This window comes from Calidris pugnax, unplaced genomic scaffold, assembly GCF_001431845.1.
Source record: "Calidris pugnax isolate Ruff unplaced genomic scaffold, ASM143184v1 scaffold8, whole genome shotgun sequence".
NCBI classification, from domain to species: domain Eukaryota; kingdom Metazoa; phylum Chordata; class Aves; order Charadriiformes; family Scolopacidae; genus Calidris; species Calidris pugnax.
This window is the reverse complement of record NW_015090830.1, coordinates 19,740,492-19,758,174: the sequence shown is the minus strand read 5'-3', so window position 1 is coordinate 19,758,174 and position 17,683 is coordinate 19,740,492. Positions and strand designations below refer to the sequence as shown.

Sequence of the window (17,683 nt, the reverse complement as noted above, 5' to 3'; positions counted from 1 at the left end):
TTCCCCCCCCCCCCCCGCCCCTCGGTAAGTGGGAGAGGCGAGGCGTCTCCCCCGCGCGTGCGCGGTGAGGGAAGGCGATCGGTGTCAGCGGGGATGGAGGAGATGGCGGAGCCGGGCGGGGGCCCTACCGGTGCTGGGGCGGCAGCGATGGCGGAGGGCGACAGCGCCGCCGGAGGGGAGGCCGCCGCCGCCGCGACTTCACCGCCGTGCTCCCCTCCGGCGGCCGAGGGCGGCGGGGCCAAGCCGTTGAGCGCGGCGGAGTACGCGCAGCGGGTGCACCAGTGGCTGTGGGACTCGTACTGCGGGTACCTCAGCTGGCAGGGCTGCCTGCCCGCCCTCCTCGCCGCCTCCGCCGCCGCCTCCGCCGGCACCCCTCGCGTCGCCGCGCCGCCCCCCCCACCTCCTTCCCCACCGCCGGGAGCGGCCGCCGCCGCAGCAGCCGCCGCCGCCTACTACAGCCCCTTCTACCTCTTCGCTCCGGCGCCGGCCCACACGGCCGCCTCCGGGCCGGGGCCTCGCACCGCATCCGCCGCCGCCGCCGCCTCCTCCCCGACTTGGCCGGGAGCGTCGGGCAGGTTGGCCCCCCTTCCCAGGGCGGCCTCCAGCAGCGCCGCCGCCACCAGCGGCGCCCCCAGGGAGACGGGGCGGCCGGCAGGTGAGTGGGGGTCGGGGGCCGGTCCGAGTCCCTTGGCGTGAGGAGGAAGGGGGCCGCCCCTCGGCAGCCGTTGTGGGGCGCGGGGGGGGGGGGGGGCTGGCAGCGGCCGAGGCCCTGGGTATCCGCCGCCCGCAGCGGAGGCCTCGTCCCCGCAGCTCCTTCGGGCTCCGCCGCGGTTCCGGGAAGCGGTGTCTGGAGAAGGAAGCTGGGGGGAGCGAAGGGGGAGTTTGCAGCGTTTTTGGGGGTGGGGGTGTCACCGCACTTCTGTGGGCTGAGGAGCCGGCGAAAGGCGACAGCCCAAATACCGGGTTTGTAAATCCGGAGAGCTTAATCCGTGAGCAGGTTTGAGAGGGTTAACGTGTGTGCACGGCTTATAACTTGAGCGCTTGTAAGATGTTTTTCGTGTGTAAGGAGGAGTTTTATTTTTTCTAAGGAAACTTACTCTTGTGGTCACAGGCTTGTAATGCATCTCGCTTTATAAGGAGCCTGTTCGGATGATGAAATGTAAAGTAACTTCGTCAGTTTTAGTGGGCTCTTGGTGCTCAAGTAGCACGTAATGAAATGGAAGCAGAGAAGGAAAAATATGCTTACGTTCAGCGAGCTTGGGGCAGGACCTGAGATAAACAGAGGGCTCTAAGGGCTGTAGATACTATAGGCTGTTGTGCTTCTGTTTGTATTTGCTGGAGAGTAAGACAAACTTGTTCTCATCACACCGGAGATAAAAGCCTCGAGCACACAAACATTTCTTAACGAGTGGAGGAGTGCCTCGGTGACATTCCCTCAGCGTTGGGTAGCACCTTGTGTAGTGGTAGAAAACCGTGGAGCCGAGTACAGCGAAAGGACTTTGGAGAAAAGCTGGATCGCCTTTCTTTCTGCAGGGCAAAGTACAGTATTACTGATCTGTAGCATTATTTTTAAGTTTGGTGGCTGGGCGCGAGGGGAAGGGTGGGTTTAGTTGCTTTTCCTTTCTTTTGAAAGGAAAGGAGTCCAGCTTCTGAGCTTGCTTCTTGTAGTTTTGAGCAGATGTTTAAAACAAGGTTGTAACACAAAGCAGTGTTTACTTTATTTGTGCCCTGAATCTGAGTTATTGATTACTAATAAACAGATATTGCTAGTCATTGGAAGGGATGATATGGACAAAGGCTAGACTGAAACAGTTCTTGGGTTCTTACCTAGTTCTTCAGGAACTAATTCCTGTTAAATGCAACTTTTGGCAGAAGTGGCACTTGATACTGCTGAATTGTGGTTATTCTGAATGCTAACTGCTCCTGCAGCCCCTGGCTGCCTTAAAGGAACCCTGTATGTGATACAGTGGTACAATACAATATAAACAAAGACTGTTGCATGTTGCGCTGCTGCTTTGGCTTCCAGATTGCAGGTGGATGTATCCGGAAGAGCTAAAGCGATTACAGCTCCTCCTTTGCTGCTGCAGCTGCAGATTATTGCCCACACGGCAGGCTTGGCAGGGTGGATCACGTTATCTGTCCCTAAGCCACTGCAGTTTACAGCCCAGTGTGCTTACGTAAACTGAAATAAATGACAGCTTATGTTAGTGTTGCAGATTTTAAACTAGGATGCCAAAAAGTGGAATAGGCGACTGCCTTTTCCAGTTCAGTCTGCCCGCAGATGTGTGTCAGAGCACCAGTGTTGTAACAGGACTCTGGGCAGTAGCAGGCCCTTTATGGACAGTCACCGTGATTCAAGATTCTTCCTCCCCTCACAGCTCCCTGCCTTGCTGCAGGAGGCTGCTGCTCTTCTGCTGGGAACAGTGGAACAAGAAGTGTGCTCAAGCCTCAGCTGCTCTGTCGCTATTGCTAATTTAATGTAAGATCCTAGATTTTGAGCTGAGGTGGATGCGAGTTACGTTTGGCTGTCCCTGACATACAGATAGTAACCCCTGGCAAAATAGTGGAATTTTGACAGGAGGAACATCTCAAATCACTGCAGTGGAAATCTGCCAGAGTGTGAGGGTTGCCAGGGTTCTTTAATATAATGGAGTTTAACATAATTTGAATACTTATTTTCTTCCCCATTTAGCTGCTTCTTTACTTACTCATTGAGTCTAATATATTAAAATGAAACTCTGCCCTTGACTCCAGCAAATGTGTTCCTTTTAACGGAGCAAATGAACACTTTTTATCTGGCGCTGTATGCTGGAGCCAGGACTGGGGAGGCTGGCTGTGCTCCCTTCTGCCTTAGTTGAAGAATCTTTAATTAGAATTTAGTTGACAACTTTTGACATGCTTTGCCAATGAGAATTGAATCAGTTTTAATATTATTTATATAACAGTCATGCTGCTTGATAGCATCGAGGCAGAGTTATTAGTGAAACAGGTATGCAGTAAAGATAAACTGAGGCGTGTTAAATAAGAACTTGCTCTTGCCTAATCGCTGCTTGATTGTACTTAGCCCATTTAAAAAGTGCTGTGGGCTTTCAGGGTCACTTGCACAGCTTCTGAGGCCAGGACTGGCATTATCAGTCTCAGCAGTTGAACTGTGGAGGCTTATTCTAAGTAAAATTTGATGATATTTTTTTGAGTCTGGAGAGACGAATGATTCTCTTTTCTCCTTTCCCTGTGCATGGGGGCTGGCATTCTCAGAAACACTAATGGGCGCAGTCACTATTTTCCATAAGTTAGATCTAGTAGTACTTGGGTGTTTCTAAATGAAGTTTTGATGCAAGGCCTTGCTGGTTTCATGTGAGGAGTCATGTTTGTGGTTCGGGAAATACAGAGGGGTAAATGGGTGCAGATGAAATTATTTTCCAATACTTATTTCTTAGAAACTCTCTAAGATACTCTATAGTATTTTCTTTGCTTTAAACACCTGAGGTAGCATTAGCAACAAAAGCTTGTAACTGCGGCTGCTTATTTTGCCCTCATTTGTACTTGGTCAATTGAATAGGAGAAATGTGTTCCATTTTCTGGCTTGTGGTAGGGCAACCTGCTGCATTTTATTTTTATAACATGTCTGTAGGAATGTTTATGCCGTGTATGACTAGTATTTTCATCTGCTTCAATTTCTGGGTTTGACTTGCAAAAAAAAAAAACAGGCTGTGTGTTTTTCTTTTAGAGAGCTGCTACTTGGTACATATGGAAGCCTTGCTGATGAGCGATAGAAAAGTTGTGGTAGAACTAAAATCTAATTTTCCTTTTATCTAAGCTCAGATTTACTGCAATCTGTTTCTGTGAAGCTGTTCTGAATGAAAAAACACACAATTTGATACATCTTCAAATTACTTTGGTTCGTCAGTGGGGTGGGATTTTGCTTGTAATCCTACTTATGAGCAGACTCAGAGTTCTGAAGGAGTTTGATTTAAGAACTTTCTTATAACTTGATTTAAATAATTCAGATCACTTTTTACTCCTATATTTTCAGAAGTTTTCTTGAAAATGTGAGATGAGATCAAGATCTTGATAATGTTCTTGCAGTGAGGTTAATGTGAAACATTCTTTAGATGATAATGTTCACTTTATTAGTGCAGTAAAATCTGGGTAACGTTAACTATTTCTGTTACAGGTCGGGAGTTCATTATCCCTTCGCTGGCACACAGGTTCATAGCAGAGATGGTGGATTTTTTTATTCTGTTCTTTATAAAGGCAACCATTGTTTTAAGTATTATGCACCTCAGTGGAATAAAGTAAGTTGAACAATTTAAAGCTTTATTATATACGGCTTTAAGCTCTCATGCTCTTTGAGGTGTCATGATGCATATATGGTATGCTTATGCATATGCTGGCACTTAGTAACTGTCAAAAGTTGAGGAAAAAGTACTGCTAGGTTGACCTTCTCTTAAACACTTTATGATTTTGGGTCAGCTGACTGAAAAAAAGAATTTGTACAGGTGTCTTCATGGGCTCACAAACTCCTTACTGAGGATAGCTGAGACTTGTGATCTTATTTTTGGGAGGCAATAGCAAGATTTTTAAAAAGCTCTCTCAAAATTTTAAAGAAAAAACATTGACAAATTTGTTTTTTAAACAGCCTTTAAAAATGCACTGGATCTGGCTGAGATGGAGTTAATTTTCTTCATAGCATCTCCTGTGGTGCTGTGTTTTAGATTTGTGACGACAACAAAAAATTATTTCAGATCCTGCATGTCAGATATGCATGTACTTTTAAAATACAGCCTGATTGCTAGAAATGCTGCCATGCTGCAGTCTTTACTGGGCAGAAGTTGGGTTTCTTAAAAAAGTATTGTTAAGCATCACATGTGTCAACTAGACTGATAGATTCTTTATTTCATACTTGATACTCAGATGTAATCATTTACCTCAAAGACTGTTTCTTATTTTATCTGTTTCTTTAACTGTGGGTATGTTATTCCGTAGCTCATTTAGTTCCTGTGCTTTGGTTTGGTGTAATCAAGTATTTCAGCCTGATTAGAAGATAAGAGCTTGGTGCAGTCAGCTACTGTACAAACACATTTCAGAATCCAAGTTTTCTGCTAAAGAACCTTCCAAATGTTGACTGACTGTAAGCTGATACTATGCAGATAACATCTTTCAGATGCCTTAGACTGCTGCTTGAAAGGTGTGTGGAAGGGAGTCAAATCCAAAACAATAAATATGTCAATGTAAATGATTGGTGGTTTTTGTTCAGATAAGCATGCAATTAAAATGCCAAACTCTCAGTTCTCTGTAGTTGCCAAAACCTCAAACTCTAACCTGACAGCTTGTATTTCCGTCGTGTTTTAAGTAGCCTGACAATGACACAAAATTAAGTATTGAAAAGATGGGGAACAGCTAAAACTACATGTATGATTTTTCTGTAAAGTAGTGAAGATAATGGAAGAGAGAGAATATTTTTCAATTAATTTACAGTATATTCATATTACTACTTTTGCAAAAGCCGGTAAGTTGCTTACAAGTAAGTTCAGAGAAACATTTGCGAGTGGGATGTGACGTGGATGAGGTTAGGCTGAGAGTTGTCATGAAAAAATAGAACCTTGCAGGCTCAAGACAGAGACTTCAGGCTGAGGTTGTATTGAAGGGAAATGCAGGTTGTGCCACATTATTTTATTAATTCCTTATATTTTTTAATCCTTAAGTCTGAATAAAAAGGAGGGCAAGTAGTACAGATATAGATGGACTGTTTTGAAGTGGGACTGCACATTTCTATGTGAGTAGTAGTTCTCACTTAGATGCGTGAGTGAAAATCACAGAATAGTTAGGGTTAGAAGAGACCTTAAAGGGTCATCTAGTCCAACCCCCCTGCAGTGAGCCAGGACATGTTCAGCTAGATCAGGTTGCACAAATCCCAGTCCAACCTGATCTTGAATGTTTCCAGGGATGGAGCATCTACCACCTTGCTGGACAATCTGTTCCAGCATCTCACCACCCTCAGAGTAAAGAATTTCTTCCTTCTATCTAGTCTAAATCTACCCTGTTTTAGTTAAAAACCATTACCTCTTGTCCTATTGCAATAGGCCCAGCTAAAAAGTCTGTCCCCATCTTTCTTACAAGTCTCCTTTAAGTACTGAAAGGCTGCAGTTGGCTCCCCCTGGAGCCTTCTGTTCTTCAGGCTGAACAACCCCAACTCTCTCAGTGTTCCATCCCTCTGGTCATTTTTGTGACCCTCCTCTGGACCCGCTCCAACAGGTCCATGTCCTTCCTTTGTTGAGGGCCCCAGAGCTGGATGCAGTACTCCAAGTGGAGTGTCACCAGAGCAGAGTAGAGGGGCTCCCTTGACCTGCTGGCCATGCTCCTTTTGATGCAGCCCAGGATGCAGTTGGCCTTTGGAGCTGCGAGCGCACATTGTTGGCTCGTGTTCAGTTTTTCATCCACCAGTACCCCCAAGTCCTCCTCTGCAGGGCTGCTCTCAATCCCTACATACCCCACCCTGTGTTTGATACCCGGGTATGCCCCAGACCAGGTGCAGAACCTTGCACTTGGCCTTGTTGAACCTCATGAGGTTCACATGGGCCCGTTTCTTGATCTTGTCATTGATGAAGATATTAAACAGTACTGATCCCAGTGGTGACCCATGTCACTGATCTCCATGTAGACATTGAGCTGTTGACCACTACCCTGTGGATGTGACCAATTCTTCATCCACCAAACTGTCCACCCATTAAATCCCTCTCTCTTCGATTTAGAGAGAAGTATGTTGTGGGGGATTGTGTCAGAGGCCTTACAGAAGCCACATAGATGACATTTATAGCTCTGCCCACGTCCACTGATGTAGTAACTATCACAGAAGGCCACTAGGTTGGTCAGGCAGGACTCACCTTTGGTGAAGGCATGCTGGCTGTCTTGAATCGGCTCCCTCTCCTCCATGTTCACAGCACAGCTTCTAGGAGGATCTGTTCCACGGTCTTCCTAGGCACAGTGGTGAGGCTGACAGGTTGGTAGGTCCCAGGGTCCTCCTTACTAGCTTGTCTAAAAGTGGGTGCAGTGTTTCCCTTTTTCTAGTCACTGGGGACTTCACGAAACTGCCATGACTTTCCAAGTATCATGGAGAGTGGCTTGGCAACCACATCAGGCAGTTCCCTCAGGACTCTTGGCTGCATCCCATTAGGTCCCATAGACCTGTGTATGTTCAGGTTCCTCGGGTGGTCACAAATTGATGTTCTCTTAACAGTCCTTGCCTAAATACATGCTGCAGCTATGTCCATTCCAGGTATCAGATAAGAGTGTTATCTGTAGGGTTTATCTTGTGAAAATACACAAGCGACTCCAAATTGGTGCTTTGCTGTCTTTGTTAGGGTAAACAGCTGAAGGTTTCAGTTGCTTTAAGTTAAAAACTTCCTCTTGTGTGCCGAGGTGCCTGCCTCTGGAAGAGTGTGGTGAGCAGTGAAGGCTGCTGAGAAGGAGCCCTGACCATGCCAGGGAGGATAGGTCTCCCTTCCCTGTCGGGAGAAGTGTGCCATAGTTTCTTTTTCCTTGGGAGTTCCTGTCAGGAAGAGACTTGGATGGCTTCCATTTATAGAGTTAGATGATCACACCCAGAATCTCTTGTTTGTGTGGGGGAATTCTCAGAACAATGTTGCAGCTCTCTACCCGAGGACATCATTGTGCAGAAGTGGTGATAATGATCTTTTCTTAATGAGAAAGACAAAGCAAAGCAGGCAGCAGCTCTGAAGGAAGCCTCGTGTTTTGAATTTTAATGGCTTGTTTAGTATTGGGAAAGCCAAGGAGCTTTGCTTTTTTTTTTCACTAATACCAGAACTGAAGGACTGAATTCTAGTATTAAAGGGGTGACATTGGTACTGGGAGAAAGCTGGTTTTTAAAGTTTGGTCTTATTTTGTACAGGGACATCTCTAAATTCGCCATGCATTACATAATAGAAGAGATAGACGAAGATACATCCATGGAAGATTTGCAGAAAATGATGATAGTAGCTCTCATCTACAGGTTATTAGTCTGCTTCTACGAGGTAACTACTCATAAACATTAACTTCTATAATAAATAGTTGCCAGTTGTTGAATAAGTGTTGAGAAAAAAAAATCTGCCACCATTGGCCTATAAAGAAAATCCTCTTTACAGTATTTTGGATTATGTTGAAGCTTGTGACATTCACATAGTTTTGATGAAAAGCAAGTTTGCTTGACTGGTTGACAACGTGGTCTCGTGTGGAATTGAAATAACTTTTTTTTTAACTTCTCTTCTGCAGATAATCTGTATTTGGGGAGCAGGGGGAGCCACCCCAGGGAAATTCTTGCTTGGCCTGCGAGTCGTGACGTGTGACACATCCGTACTTATTGCACCCAGCCGAGTGTTGGTCATTCCCTCCTCCAATGTCAGTATGACAACGTAAGTGCTCTTGGCTCAGTCCTCTTGCTTCCAGGTTTATAGTGTGGAAAGCATGGGGTTTGGAAGGTAACACACCTTTGCTTTATTAGTGGCCTTTGCGATAATTAGATTGCAAGAGCTATTGTTAGATCCCGCAATCTAAGAATAAAATGGCCATTATTCAATCATGTGAATCTTTTCCAGGTTAGCTGATAAAATAATCTCTTTTGAACTGTGGAGATTAGTTTTGCACAGCAGAAAAATCAAACTTCAAAGTAAACTATCTACTAGTATAACCAGGAAGGTGAGCATAAGGCACTGAATGTTTTCTTCTCCTTTCAGGTCCACAATACGAGCCTTGATCAAGAATTTTTCTATTGCTTCATTTTTTCCTGCGTTTATTACACTGCTGTTTTTCCAGCATAACAGAACAGCCTACGATATTGTAGCGGGGACTATTGTGGTAAGAAGAAACGGAGTCAGATGATACCAAAAGCTTGAGATTTCCAGACTGGTTTTCAACATCCCCTTCCCACCCCCAGTGAACAAAGACCTACCCCAAAACTGAAATTGAGGTGTCTGTCAGAACCTTTTGCCGAAATGAAATGGGAACTGATTCAGAAGCTGAAGAAAATGTTTTACTCCGGTATGATGCCAGCAGCTTCCTTCAAAGTATTGGAGTTTTCATAAATGCCAAAGAAGTTTGGGAGAACCAGTACGTCTTAAATCTGGAAGTATTAACCTCCGATTGGCACAAAGAAGAGTGGCTGCTTGAACTGCAGAAAGGGGGCTCTTCTCTTCGTCAGGCTGTGGAAAGCAGAAACCTAGAAATATTCCACCATAAAAGAATTGTAACTCCTACAGTTTGGGATGTTGGCAGGTAACTAGAAAAATCGAGTTGTTTTCCAAGAAGTTGCCTAAGTGGTATGATGAACTCTGAGGGGAAGAGAACTGCAGTATTAGACCGTAGGGCAAATAACGTTAATTAAGTTGCCACGTGTGTAGAAAGAAACGAGCAGTGTTTATCACTTCCCTTATTATTACTTCACAGATCATATTCCCCTCACCTCTTTTAAGTATTTTATCAGAACATTGATGTGAAACGTTTTTTGCATGACCGTCTTAAGCGTTGTCACTTATTTCACGTGTCAGAGCAGATAAAGAGGGTGAAATAAGAGCTGCTTTTTGGCTGGGAGGGGTATGTTACACGGCAGTGTTAGTGACTTGGAGCCTGTAAATAACTCTGGAGCTGTGAGCAGCACAGACCCTGCTTACAGAAAGTAACTTTTTTGCTTCTCTTTGGAGTGAAAGCACTTGTCTAATTCTTGCATATAATTAATGCCAAGCAAAACAACCGAATGTGTTTGAGGAGCATGCAGAAAACATCAACTGAAATGTGTTATGGGTGTAAATCTACAGAAGTACAAATACTGGTTATTTTCACTTTATAATTCTGGCTAATTGTTTGTATATTCAGAATAACTTAAACACTGAATAAATAAGCCTAGTATTTTGCATGATTACATAGCTTTGATAATTTGTTTATTCTTATGTTATTAGTCTCTTGGAAAAGGAATATAAGCAACAATGTTAATGTTTTATTAAAATTTGAGTAAGAGTTTGGAATTCTTCTAGAGCCCAGTTTTTGTGTGTTCTTCCCTAAGCATAACTGTGCCAATTCTGTGGCTGAAGTTCTTGCCCTACCTTTGGTTTTGGAGGTCGACAGTAGAAAGGTTGGAGAGCTTGGGTCTCTCTCTTGTCTTCTGGGGAATAATTTAATCAGTAACTTGGGTGATATTCTGCAATCTTTTAGTTTGATAAGTGGTGTTCTGTTTATTAACATCACGTTCGGTGTACACGTTCTCATCTTCACTTACAGTGATGTTTTGGGAGGTCTGAGTAAAGCCCTTTTGAGGTTGTTAGATGGCTTGAAGATGTTCAGCTGAAAGAGAACTTTAGGGCTATCGCTGGATGGTTCTTTCAAAGAATTGCACTGTTGACTTAAGCATTGAAGTTACAGGTTCAGGCGTGGCAGCCTGACAGAAGCTAAAGCTGTCACAACTAACTGAAGTCCCTTCCAGGGTGAGTGCTGCCTATTTACAATTTCAGCGTGAGTATAAAAAGAACTTTTTGTTCTATTTACTATAGCAGTGACCTAGAAACTAGGATTCAAGACGGGGTGGGGGGAGGAAGGGAAAAGCAACACCAGGGGCTAAAATTTTATTGCTGCCAATTCAGGTGTCAGGAAAAGTGTCTCTTAACCAGGGTAGAAAAATACCAGCCCCTCCTTCCACAGCACATGAAGAAGAAAATTACAATTCAAGAATGTAGATCCTGTGCCTGGAAAGTAGTAGAGCAGAAGTACCAGCAAAAAAACCTCAGCAAAACATCTGAAGACACTTAAAGCTTGTGGAGCTTACGCGGGTCCTTTCAGTCCTAGCTGTAGCAAGCCCTCAGATCTCCACCAGGAACTAAACGCTGTGGCTTAGTCAAAGTTCACCTGTGGTTCCCAAACAAACAAGAGCGTTTCCTCTCATTTTACTTGAGCAACGGCTCTTCTCTAAGAAGCTCCTTTTAACTGCTACACAAGTGGAAAAAACCCAAATTACTCATTTACAATTAGGTGTACTATTTCCTGGTGGTGAATGTTTGTAAATTTAGCTTTTTTTTTTTTTAAATAGCTCTTTAAAAATTAACTGTAGCCATTGCAACTAGACAGCTGACCTATGGCTCCAAGCTTAAACCTACACTAAAACTCTCCTTCCTAACAGGGAACCTCTAACTAATGCAAGATCCTCTAAAATCAGCATTGGTGTCACTGAAGAAGCAGAGGTTGGAGGACACACATGTTGTCACATCATCTTGTGCAGTGACAGCTGCACCTGCCTTCACAGAGAGTTAAAACTGCCACACAATGTTTCATAGTTTTTATTGATGGCATTTATCCCATGGTTTAACATGTTAATTATACTGTAATAAACATGGCTTTAATATTAAACTTTTCCTTATTATCCAAAGTCACCACAGTCCATTTCAGTAAATATAAAAATATATACTTAATACTTTGTACAATACTGGTTTTTGGTCCAAACAAAAATGGATCAGAAAAGCCAATAAACTTACTTTAAGAATTCCCAATTTTAAAGATTTTCTAAATGGATTTAGGCAACTTTGAATAATGGGATTTACATAAAATCTGAGACAATACTAAACAAAAATGGCCGTAACACACAAAATTAAAATTTCAATTTCACAGATTTGTTATGCCAAAAAAGTACATAGAGAAACAAAATTGTATTTACACATGTTTCATAATAAAATAACAAAGGCGAGACAGGTGATAAAGGGCTGTAAGAATGAAAATATAGAAATAGCATATAATTATTAAATGAAGAACTACAGATCTAACAAGTCCTTAGCATGGATCATCCTTTAATCAGTCTTCCTCTATCAGAAAATTTTAGTGCACGATACACCCAAACTCACTCACTTCACACATACACCGGCACAAACTCAGCATAGGAATCATCCGTTACCAACACTCTCTACTCTATACAGCATCCCTCGCTGATATAATTACAATTTCCAGGCGTCAGTAAACGCAGATGAGCGCACATAGTGGTGCAGATGAAGAGGTATTGTACAAGCCATTCACTGTGCAGGCTCTACTCACGGCTACAGCCAGACCATGCCGAGTCAGTGAAAAGAAGGAACTTGCTGGAGTCTAAAAGAAGTTTTGCTTGAGAACGAACGGCCCAGTCGCCAACTCTATTCGTTACCAAAAAAAAAAATAAAAAAAAAAATAAACAAAACCCAAAAAATCTAACCAGGGGAGGGGGAAGGAAAGGGCAGCAGAGGTTTCTACTCCGTTAGGCAGATCTGACGTCAGCTACCCCAGCAGGAGGTACGATCCCAACAACTGAACAATGCAGGGTAGTAGCTGCTCCCAAACTTGCTCGGCCAACGGGGCGATTATTTTCTACGTCTAACAGCAGTTTTTATCTTCCGACCAGAAACTGAAGATCCGGAGGCAGAGAAAACATTTTTTCCATTAGTCCTATCAAAAGAAATCAGGAGTTCAGAGTTCAGGACAGTGTAGCTGAAAATTCAGTAGCAGCACTGAGCAGATATTCCAGAACAACTCTTTCATAGTCTTGTCTCGCTAATTACCAGCTGGCAACAAATGGCATATGATGAACAGGAGGAAGAGAGTTCCAGAAACCAAAAGCAATTAAAATCTCTCTTATTCAGAAGGTAAGTAGCAGCATAATGGCTAGATAGGGATCTTACCTTTCGAGAAAAGACAATTTCACCTACGTTGATGTGTGCTATTTCTGACAGCTGGGCTCCTTTAAAGACCCCCTTGCTCAGTTAGCCAGGCAGGCTAGTGCAAGGAAGGGGGCCCAGTTTAGTTTCAGACCCCAAGGTTCATCTGAACGCCTCACAATTTAACAGCAGTGGAGGCTGAACACTGCCCACTGATACTACCCAAGCTCAAGTGAAATGTGGATACGGTCTCTTACCCCACTGTGAATGCCAGAGGCTGGTTGAAGGAAAATCCTGACGAGCCAGAAGGCTGTGCCGGTGCTGCCGGTGCGGGAGTATTTGCACCAAAAGTAAATACGCCGGGGTTACTCGGAAAGTTGAAATTAGAAGTACTACTTCCAAACTGGAATACGGAACCTGGAAAGATGGAGTGGAAGCAGAAGGGAGTAAGAAAGTTGGCATTTGAATTCATCCTTCCCAGCAAAATCCTCATGTTCTTCCCTCTACCTTTAATGAATTTTTTAATAGGTCGATCAAGATGACAATTGTGTGTGTGTGTCTGGGTGTGTGGGTGTGCACCAGAAGTGCCAGGTTACTGCAGGAACGGTACAGAGAAGAAATCAACTCACTTTAACAGGGAATCAGAAAGGGAGTCCTAAAATAACGCTGCTGCTACACTGATAACAAATTGTCTGCCGACTTCTGTACCACCATTAAGTTCATACTTGTGCATAGTGAAGTTTATTAATAAAGTCTTAAATTACAGTATCAAATCACGTAGATTTATACTGAAGTAAACTTCCTTGTGTTCATGCAGTCCATCTGGGGACTCCCTTTGATTGAATGTGCTAACACAGCAACTCATCTTACAAAATAATTCCTACCATCAAAGTCACTGATAAGCAACACAGACAATCCAAGGAGATTTTTATCTTTAAACTGCTACCTTATTAATGAAAGACTGACCGAGTACCGTGGTGTGCCAGCTGACCTACTGACTAGTACAAAAATGGCAGTACCTTTTAACAGAGGCTAAACTTCTGGAGGTAAAGCTTCTAAGAGGAAAAGAAAAATACTTTTCCCTTTAAGTATTTAATTTGATGAGATCAAATACATAGGTTCTGGCAGTGTGTTTTTTGATACTTACTAGCGTGGGATAGGTCTTTCTTACATTTAAATTATAAGGATCGTTCTCTGCCTCCTTCCCACAATATTTTATACTTCATCAGTAAAAAGAACTTTAAAAAAAGTTCTAACCCATAAATGCTTACAAGTAATTCTGACTTTATTCTTACACAATAAAGCTCCCAATCCAAATAAATTGCCAAAACCTGTTAACTAAGAACTACTCTAACAAATCCAGAAGTAGTAATTTTGCAGTGCTTCTGCCATTCTGATTTGCACAATCTTACAGTTAGTACTCCATGGTTTTTAACATCCTTATGATCATTAGATGCCTTGAGAAAAGAAAGCCCAGGGTTTGGCAGTAGGCTTGCACCCTCCATGTCTGCTCAGTCTCGTGGGGAGAAGGCTCCCTGTGAAGCTGGCACAGCTACGGCACATCCTCCACAGCCAGGAGTGACACACAAACCACTTAACCCTGTCCCCATTATTTTTATGGAGGGAAATTCTTATACTTCATATGTGTGCAAGGCAGAAGTCTTCTTTCTCCGTATAATTTAAGGTGCACTTCATGAAGATATTAGTAAAAAACGAAACTATAATCTTTTGAGACCAAACGGGAAGAGGGAGGGTTGTCACTCACCAGTGCTGGGGGTAGCAGAGCCAAACCCTGGCTGTTGGGTGGCTTGCTGTCCGAAGACGGAGGGCTGGGTGCTGCTGGTCACCGAGCCGAAGGCGGGAGGAGCAGACTGGGCGCCAGCTGAGAACAGCGTCGTCGACAGCGATCCGAAACTGGGAGCGCTGGGCTGGCCGGAGCCTTGGCTCTGGCCAAATGCTGGTGGCTGGCTGGCGCCAAACGCGGGGCCGGCTGCAGGCGCCGGGGGCCCGGAGCCAAACAGAAAGGAGGAAGATGACCCTCGGGGAACAGAAGAGAAACCTCAGTATACGCAGGGTTTTTTTTTTTAAGAATGAATCTAGAAACAAAGGTTATAAAAACTCGTCTTTCCCAAGTCTGGTAGCTGAATACTCACCTGAATTTCAACCTCATGGTTGAAAACGGTTCAACCTGTATAAAACAACTACTACATCACCCCTAACAGAAATTGCGCCTTTTCTTGCAAATTACGTGAGAAGCACCATGTTTATCAGAGTCAGACAAAATTAAATCTCCAACACATTGGCTGTCTAGACTCAGGTTACTGCCTTAATGCTCTAAAAAAGGATTCCCACAAACAGTACATTTTAATTTGTATTTACTAAAAGCTGTTTATATCACACACAGAGAATACTCATTGAAAAATTGTGTTTTTCAAACATGCAAAATACAGCTCCTGATTTATTAGGATCAGGAGAACATCAATCTGCCTTGTCAGCGACCGCACCCCTCTCTGCCCAACTCGGGGGGGCAGATCAAGCTTGCAGTGATCCTTCCATACTCAAAAACTCTGTTTAGCAGAGCAATTCTCTACATAACATCAAGAGACACCCTGCTCATTTGTTTAGCTGCTTCGGTTCCCCACGGCCAGCATCAGTCACGCAGTGAAAACAGGTGACTGAACTGTGAGTCTGAACCTACACAGCACATCTGCGATGCAGAAGGGGTCATTTTTAAACAGCACTATTTGTGCAATTTAAGCCGCCTTCATGCAACAGAGAATAGCCTCTATTGCACCAGAACTTGGAATGCCTGACTAATTTTCTTGCCAAGATGAAGAACAGATATATCCTAAAAGTTAATACAGGTTTCTGCATTAAAAAAAACCCCAACCTCTGTGAAGGTGTTTGAAATACGGTGTCACTAACAAAATGACCCTGTAAGTTACTGATTTGCAAGCAGGTTAAATTGATTTGCTGCTGGTTACAACTTAGGACTGTTTTCTCTCTGTTTCTGATACACCAAAAAGTGTGTAAATTTCATTTCTGTCAATCAGATCAAACTAGATGAAGTCTCTTCCTCGCAGGTCCTATCTTATTCCCAACATACTGAGAGGCTACCCAGAATACAGATGATTGGGCAGATCTAGTCTTGTGTTGTACTGCTAAATTCACGCAGTGGGGTAACAAACATAAAAGATGAAGAAACTTTTATAGGTTCTTATACCTCTCTTCTCTAAATTACTAGAAAATTAACAAATCCTGGCCATAACGCTTATTAGAAACTAAACCTTAAGCAGCAGCAATTGCATGTAGAAGCACTGTGTTTATATATACTTGTGAAGGAAGAATTTTGCAAACCTCCACATTATTTACAACAGTTGAGAGTTTGAAGTATGGAAGAGAAAAATCAGGGAAGCTGTAACTCCTTGATTTCTGACTGTAAGCACTGGACTGATAGCGCGAAGAAAGAAACTATCGTTCTCACAGTGAAAAGCTCCTATACAAATTGAAATCCAGTAAAGGATTCACATAAAACAACTCTGCTGCCAGTTCATTCTTAAACTGTATTTCCCAGACACTGAAAAACTGAGCCCCAGTTTATGTTGTTGAATAGAAATACTCGATATTTTTCTCTACTTCCCTGCATTTGGCCTACACCTTCTCTAAAGTAAAATATTCATGAAACACTATTTTCTAGGTCCACTACATAATGGCAAAATGAAAAGAGCATCTGTTTAACAGGTACCTGTTGAACTTGATGTGGTTGTGGCTCCAAAGGTAAAGCCTGAACTTGCTGCATTGGTACTGCTGGCTCCCGAACCAAAGAGAAATGAAGCAAGAGCCGTGCCGGTGCTGGAAGATGTGGTTGCTGGTTTGTTTTCTTGAGAGAAGCCAAATGACTGAGATGCTGTAGATTCTGCAGAATTGCCAAAAACAGAGCTGCTCACAGTGTTGCTGGGTTGTCCAAACACGAAGGGAGCGGGAACTGGCTGAGGATTTGAGGAAGAGATGGCACTGCCAAACACGCTGCTGCTGTTGGCTGAAGTGGTGGGTACGACTGTGCTGGAGGAACTTGAGCTCAAGAAACTGAAAGATGGCTTTGCTGCTCCTTGATCTGAAAGGAAGAACAGCACATAAACCACCACAGAAGTGCCAAAGTACAGCAGATAGATTCCTGTTCAATCACCGTACAAAGAGCAATCCTGAATGACACCTAAACAACAATCCCAGCTACTGTTGCTTACGTAAGATCCAGATTTAATGTGCTAATTGCTGCCATCCACAATTAAAGGAATGGAAGAATTGTGAAGAACACAGATACCACTGCAGTCGAGGCTTCATTGGTTACAAACACAAGGCATTGGCTGTTGTTACCTGAACCAACCAACATTAAGCAGGACTTCTGAACTCTTCAAACAAAAATATATTTCAGATCAACCTCAATCACCTGTGACAGTTTTATGGTGTTGCTCAGTGGAGTAATGAAAAACACAGTGATTTGCATTTGTAGCTTGTTTGAAAATATAGCCCGATGTCTAAAGCTTCAAGCCAAGCAAAGCTTACCACCCTCCAGCCTAACTCTTCCAAGCTTAAGTTCTACTTTGTATGTTGTACTTAAGCACCTGCAAGACCTACTTTTTAAGAGCAACAGAGAACAACCCTCCATTAAGACCGTTGTTTGAAAGTACTGAGGGCAGTCTAACTCTCCTTAATAATTTGTGAACTTGTTTTCAATTTCCTACTATCTTTTTCCCAGCAGTTATGGCCCCTTTTCATCTACACCATTTTTAAGGTGACTACACCGTTCTTCAGAACACTTGTTAAAATTCCCTTTTTGCACAAGGTGCTTCATAAAATTTTCATAAATAAACCAAACTTCAGAACTTTACCTGGCAGGTAAAAAACCAAACAATAAAACCCAACTTCAAAAACACCCACCTACCCCTCTCCCCTCCCACAAAGCCAATCCTCCAAAAACCTGTCTGTTCAGTACCAGTTCAAACTCAGAATACTGTGGTTAAAACCAG

General features: G+C 43.3%; 2 protein-coding genes across 7 annotated transcripts in view; one reads left to right on the top strand and one right to left on the bottom strand.

Moving 5' to 3' along the window:
• Nucleotides 1-69: 69 nt before the first annotated feature.
• Nucleotides 70-10,016, top strand: FAM8A1 (family with sequence similarity 8 member A1). The gene is made up of 5 exons (XM_014940896.1): nucleotides 70-655; nucleotides 4,175-4,295; nucleotides 7,910-8,033; nucleotides 8,272-8,411; nucleotides 8,733-10,016. The coding sequence occupies exons 1-5, from the start codon at nucleotides 94-96 to the stop codon at nucleotides 8,875-8,877; spliced, it is 1,092 nt and encodes a 363-aa protein (XP_014796382.1). The 5' UTR covers nucleotides 70-93; the 3' UTR covers nucleotides 8,878-10,016.
• A 1,286-nt stretch (nucleotides 10,017-11,302) lies between these two features.
• Nucleotides 11,303-17,683, bottom strand: part of NUP153 (nucleoporin 153kDa) — a 43,118-nt gene continuing 36,737 nt past the window's right edge. For all 6 annotated transcript variants that reach the window (XM_014940889.1, XM_014940891.1, XM_014940894.1 and 3 more), the window contains 4 exons: nucleotides 16,402-16,770; nucleotides 14,422-14,694; nucleotides 12,914-13,073; nucleotides 11,303-12,447 (listed from right to left, as the gene is read on the bottom strand). In XM_014940889.1, the coding sequence (XP_014796375.1) occupies nucleotides 12,363-12,447; nucleotides 12,914-13,073; nucleotides 14,422-14,694; nucleotides 16,402-16,770 (887 nt within the window). In that variant the 3' untranslated portion in view covers nucleotides 11,303-12,362. The remainder of the gene's footprint in view (nucleotides 12,448-12,913; nucleotides 13,074-14,421; nucleotides 14,695-16,401; nucleotides 16,771-17,683) is intronic.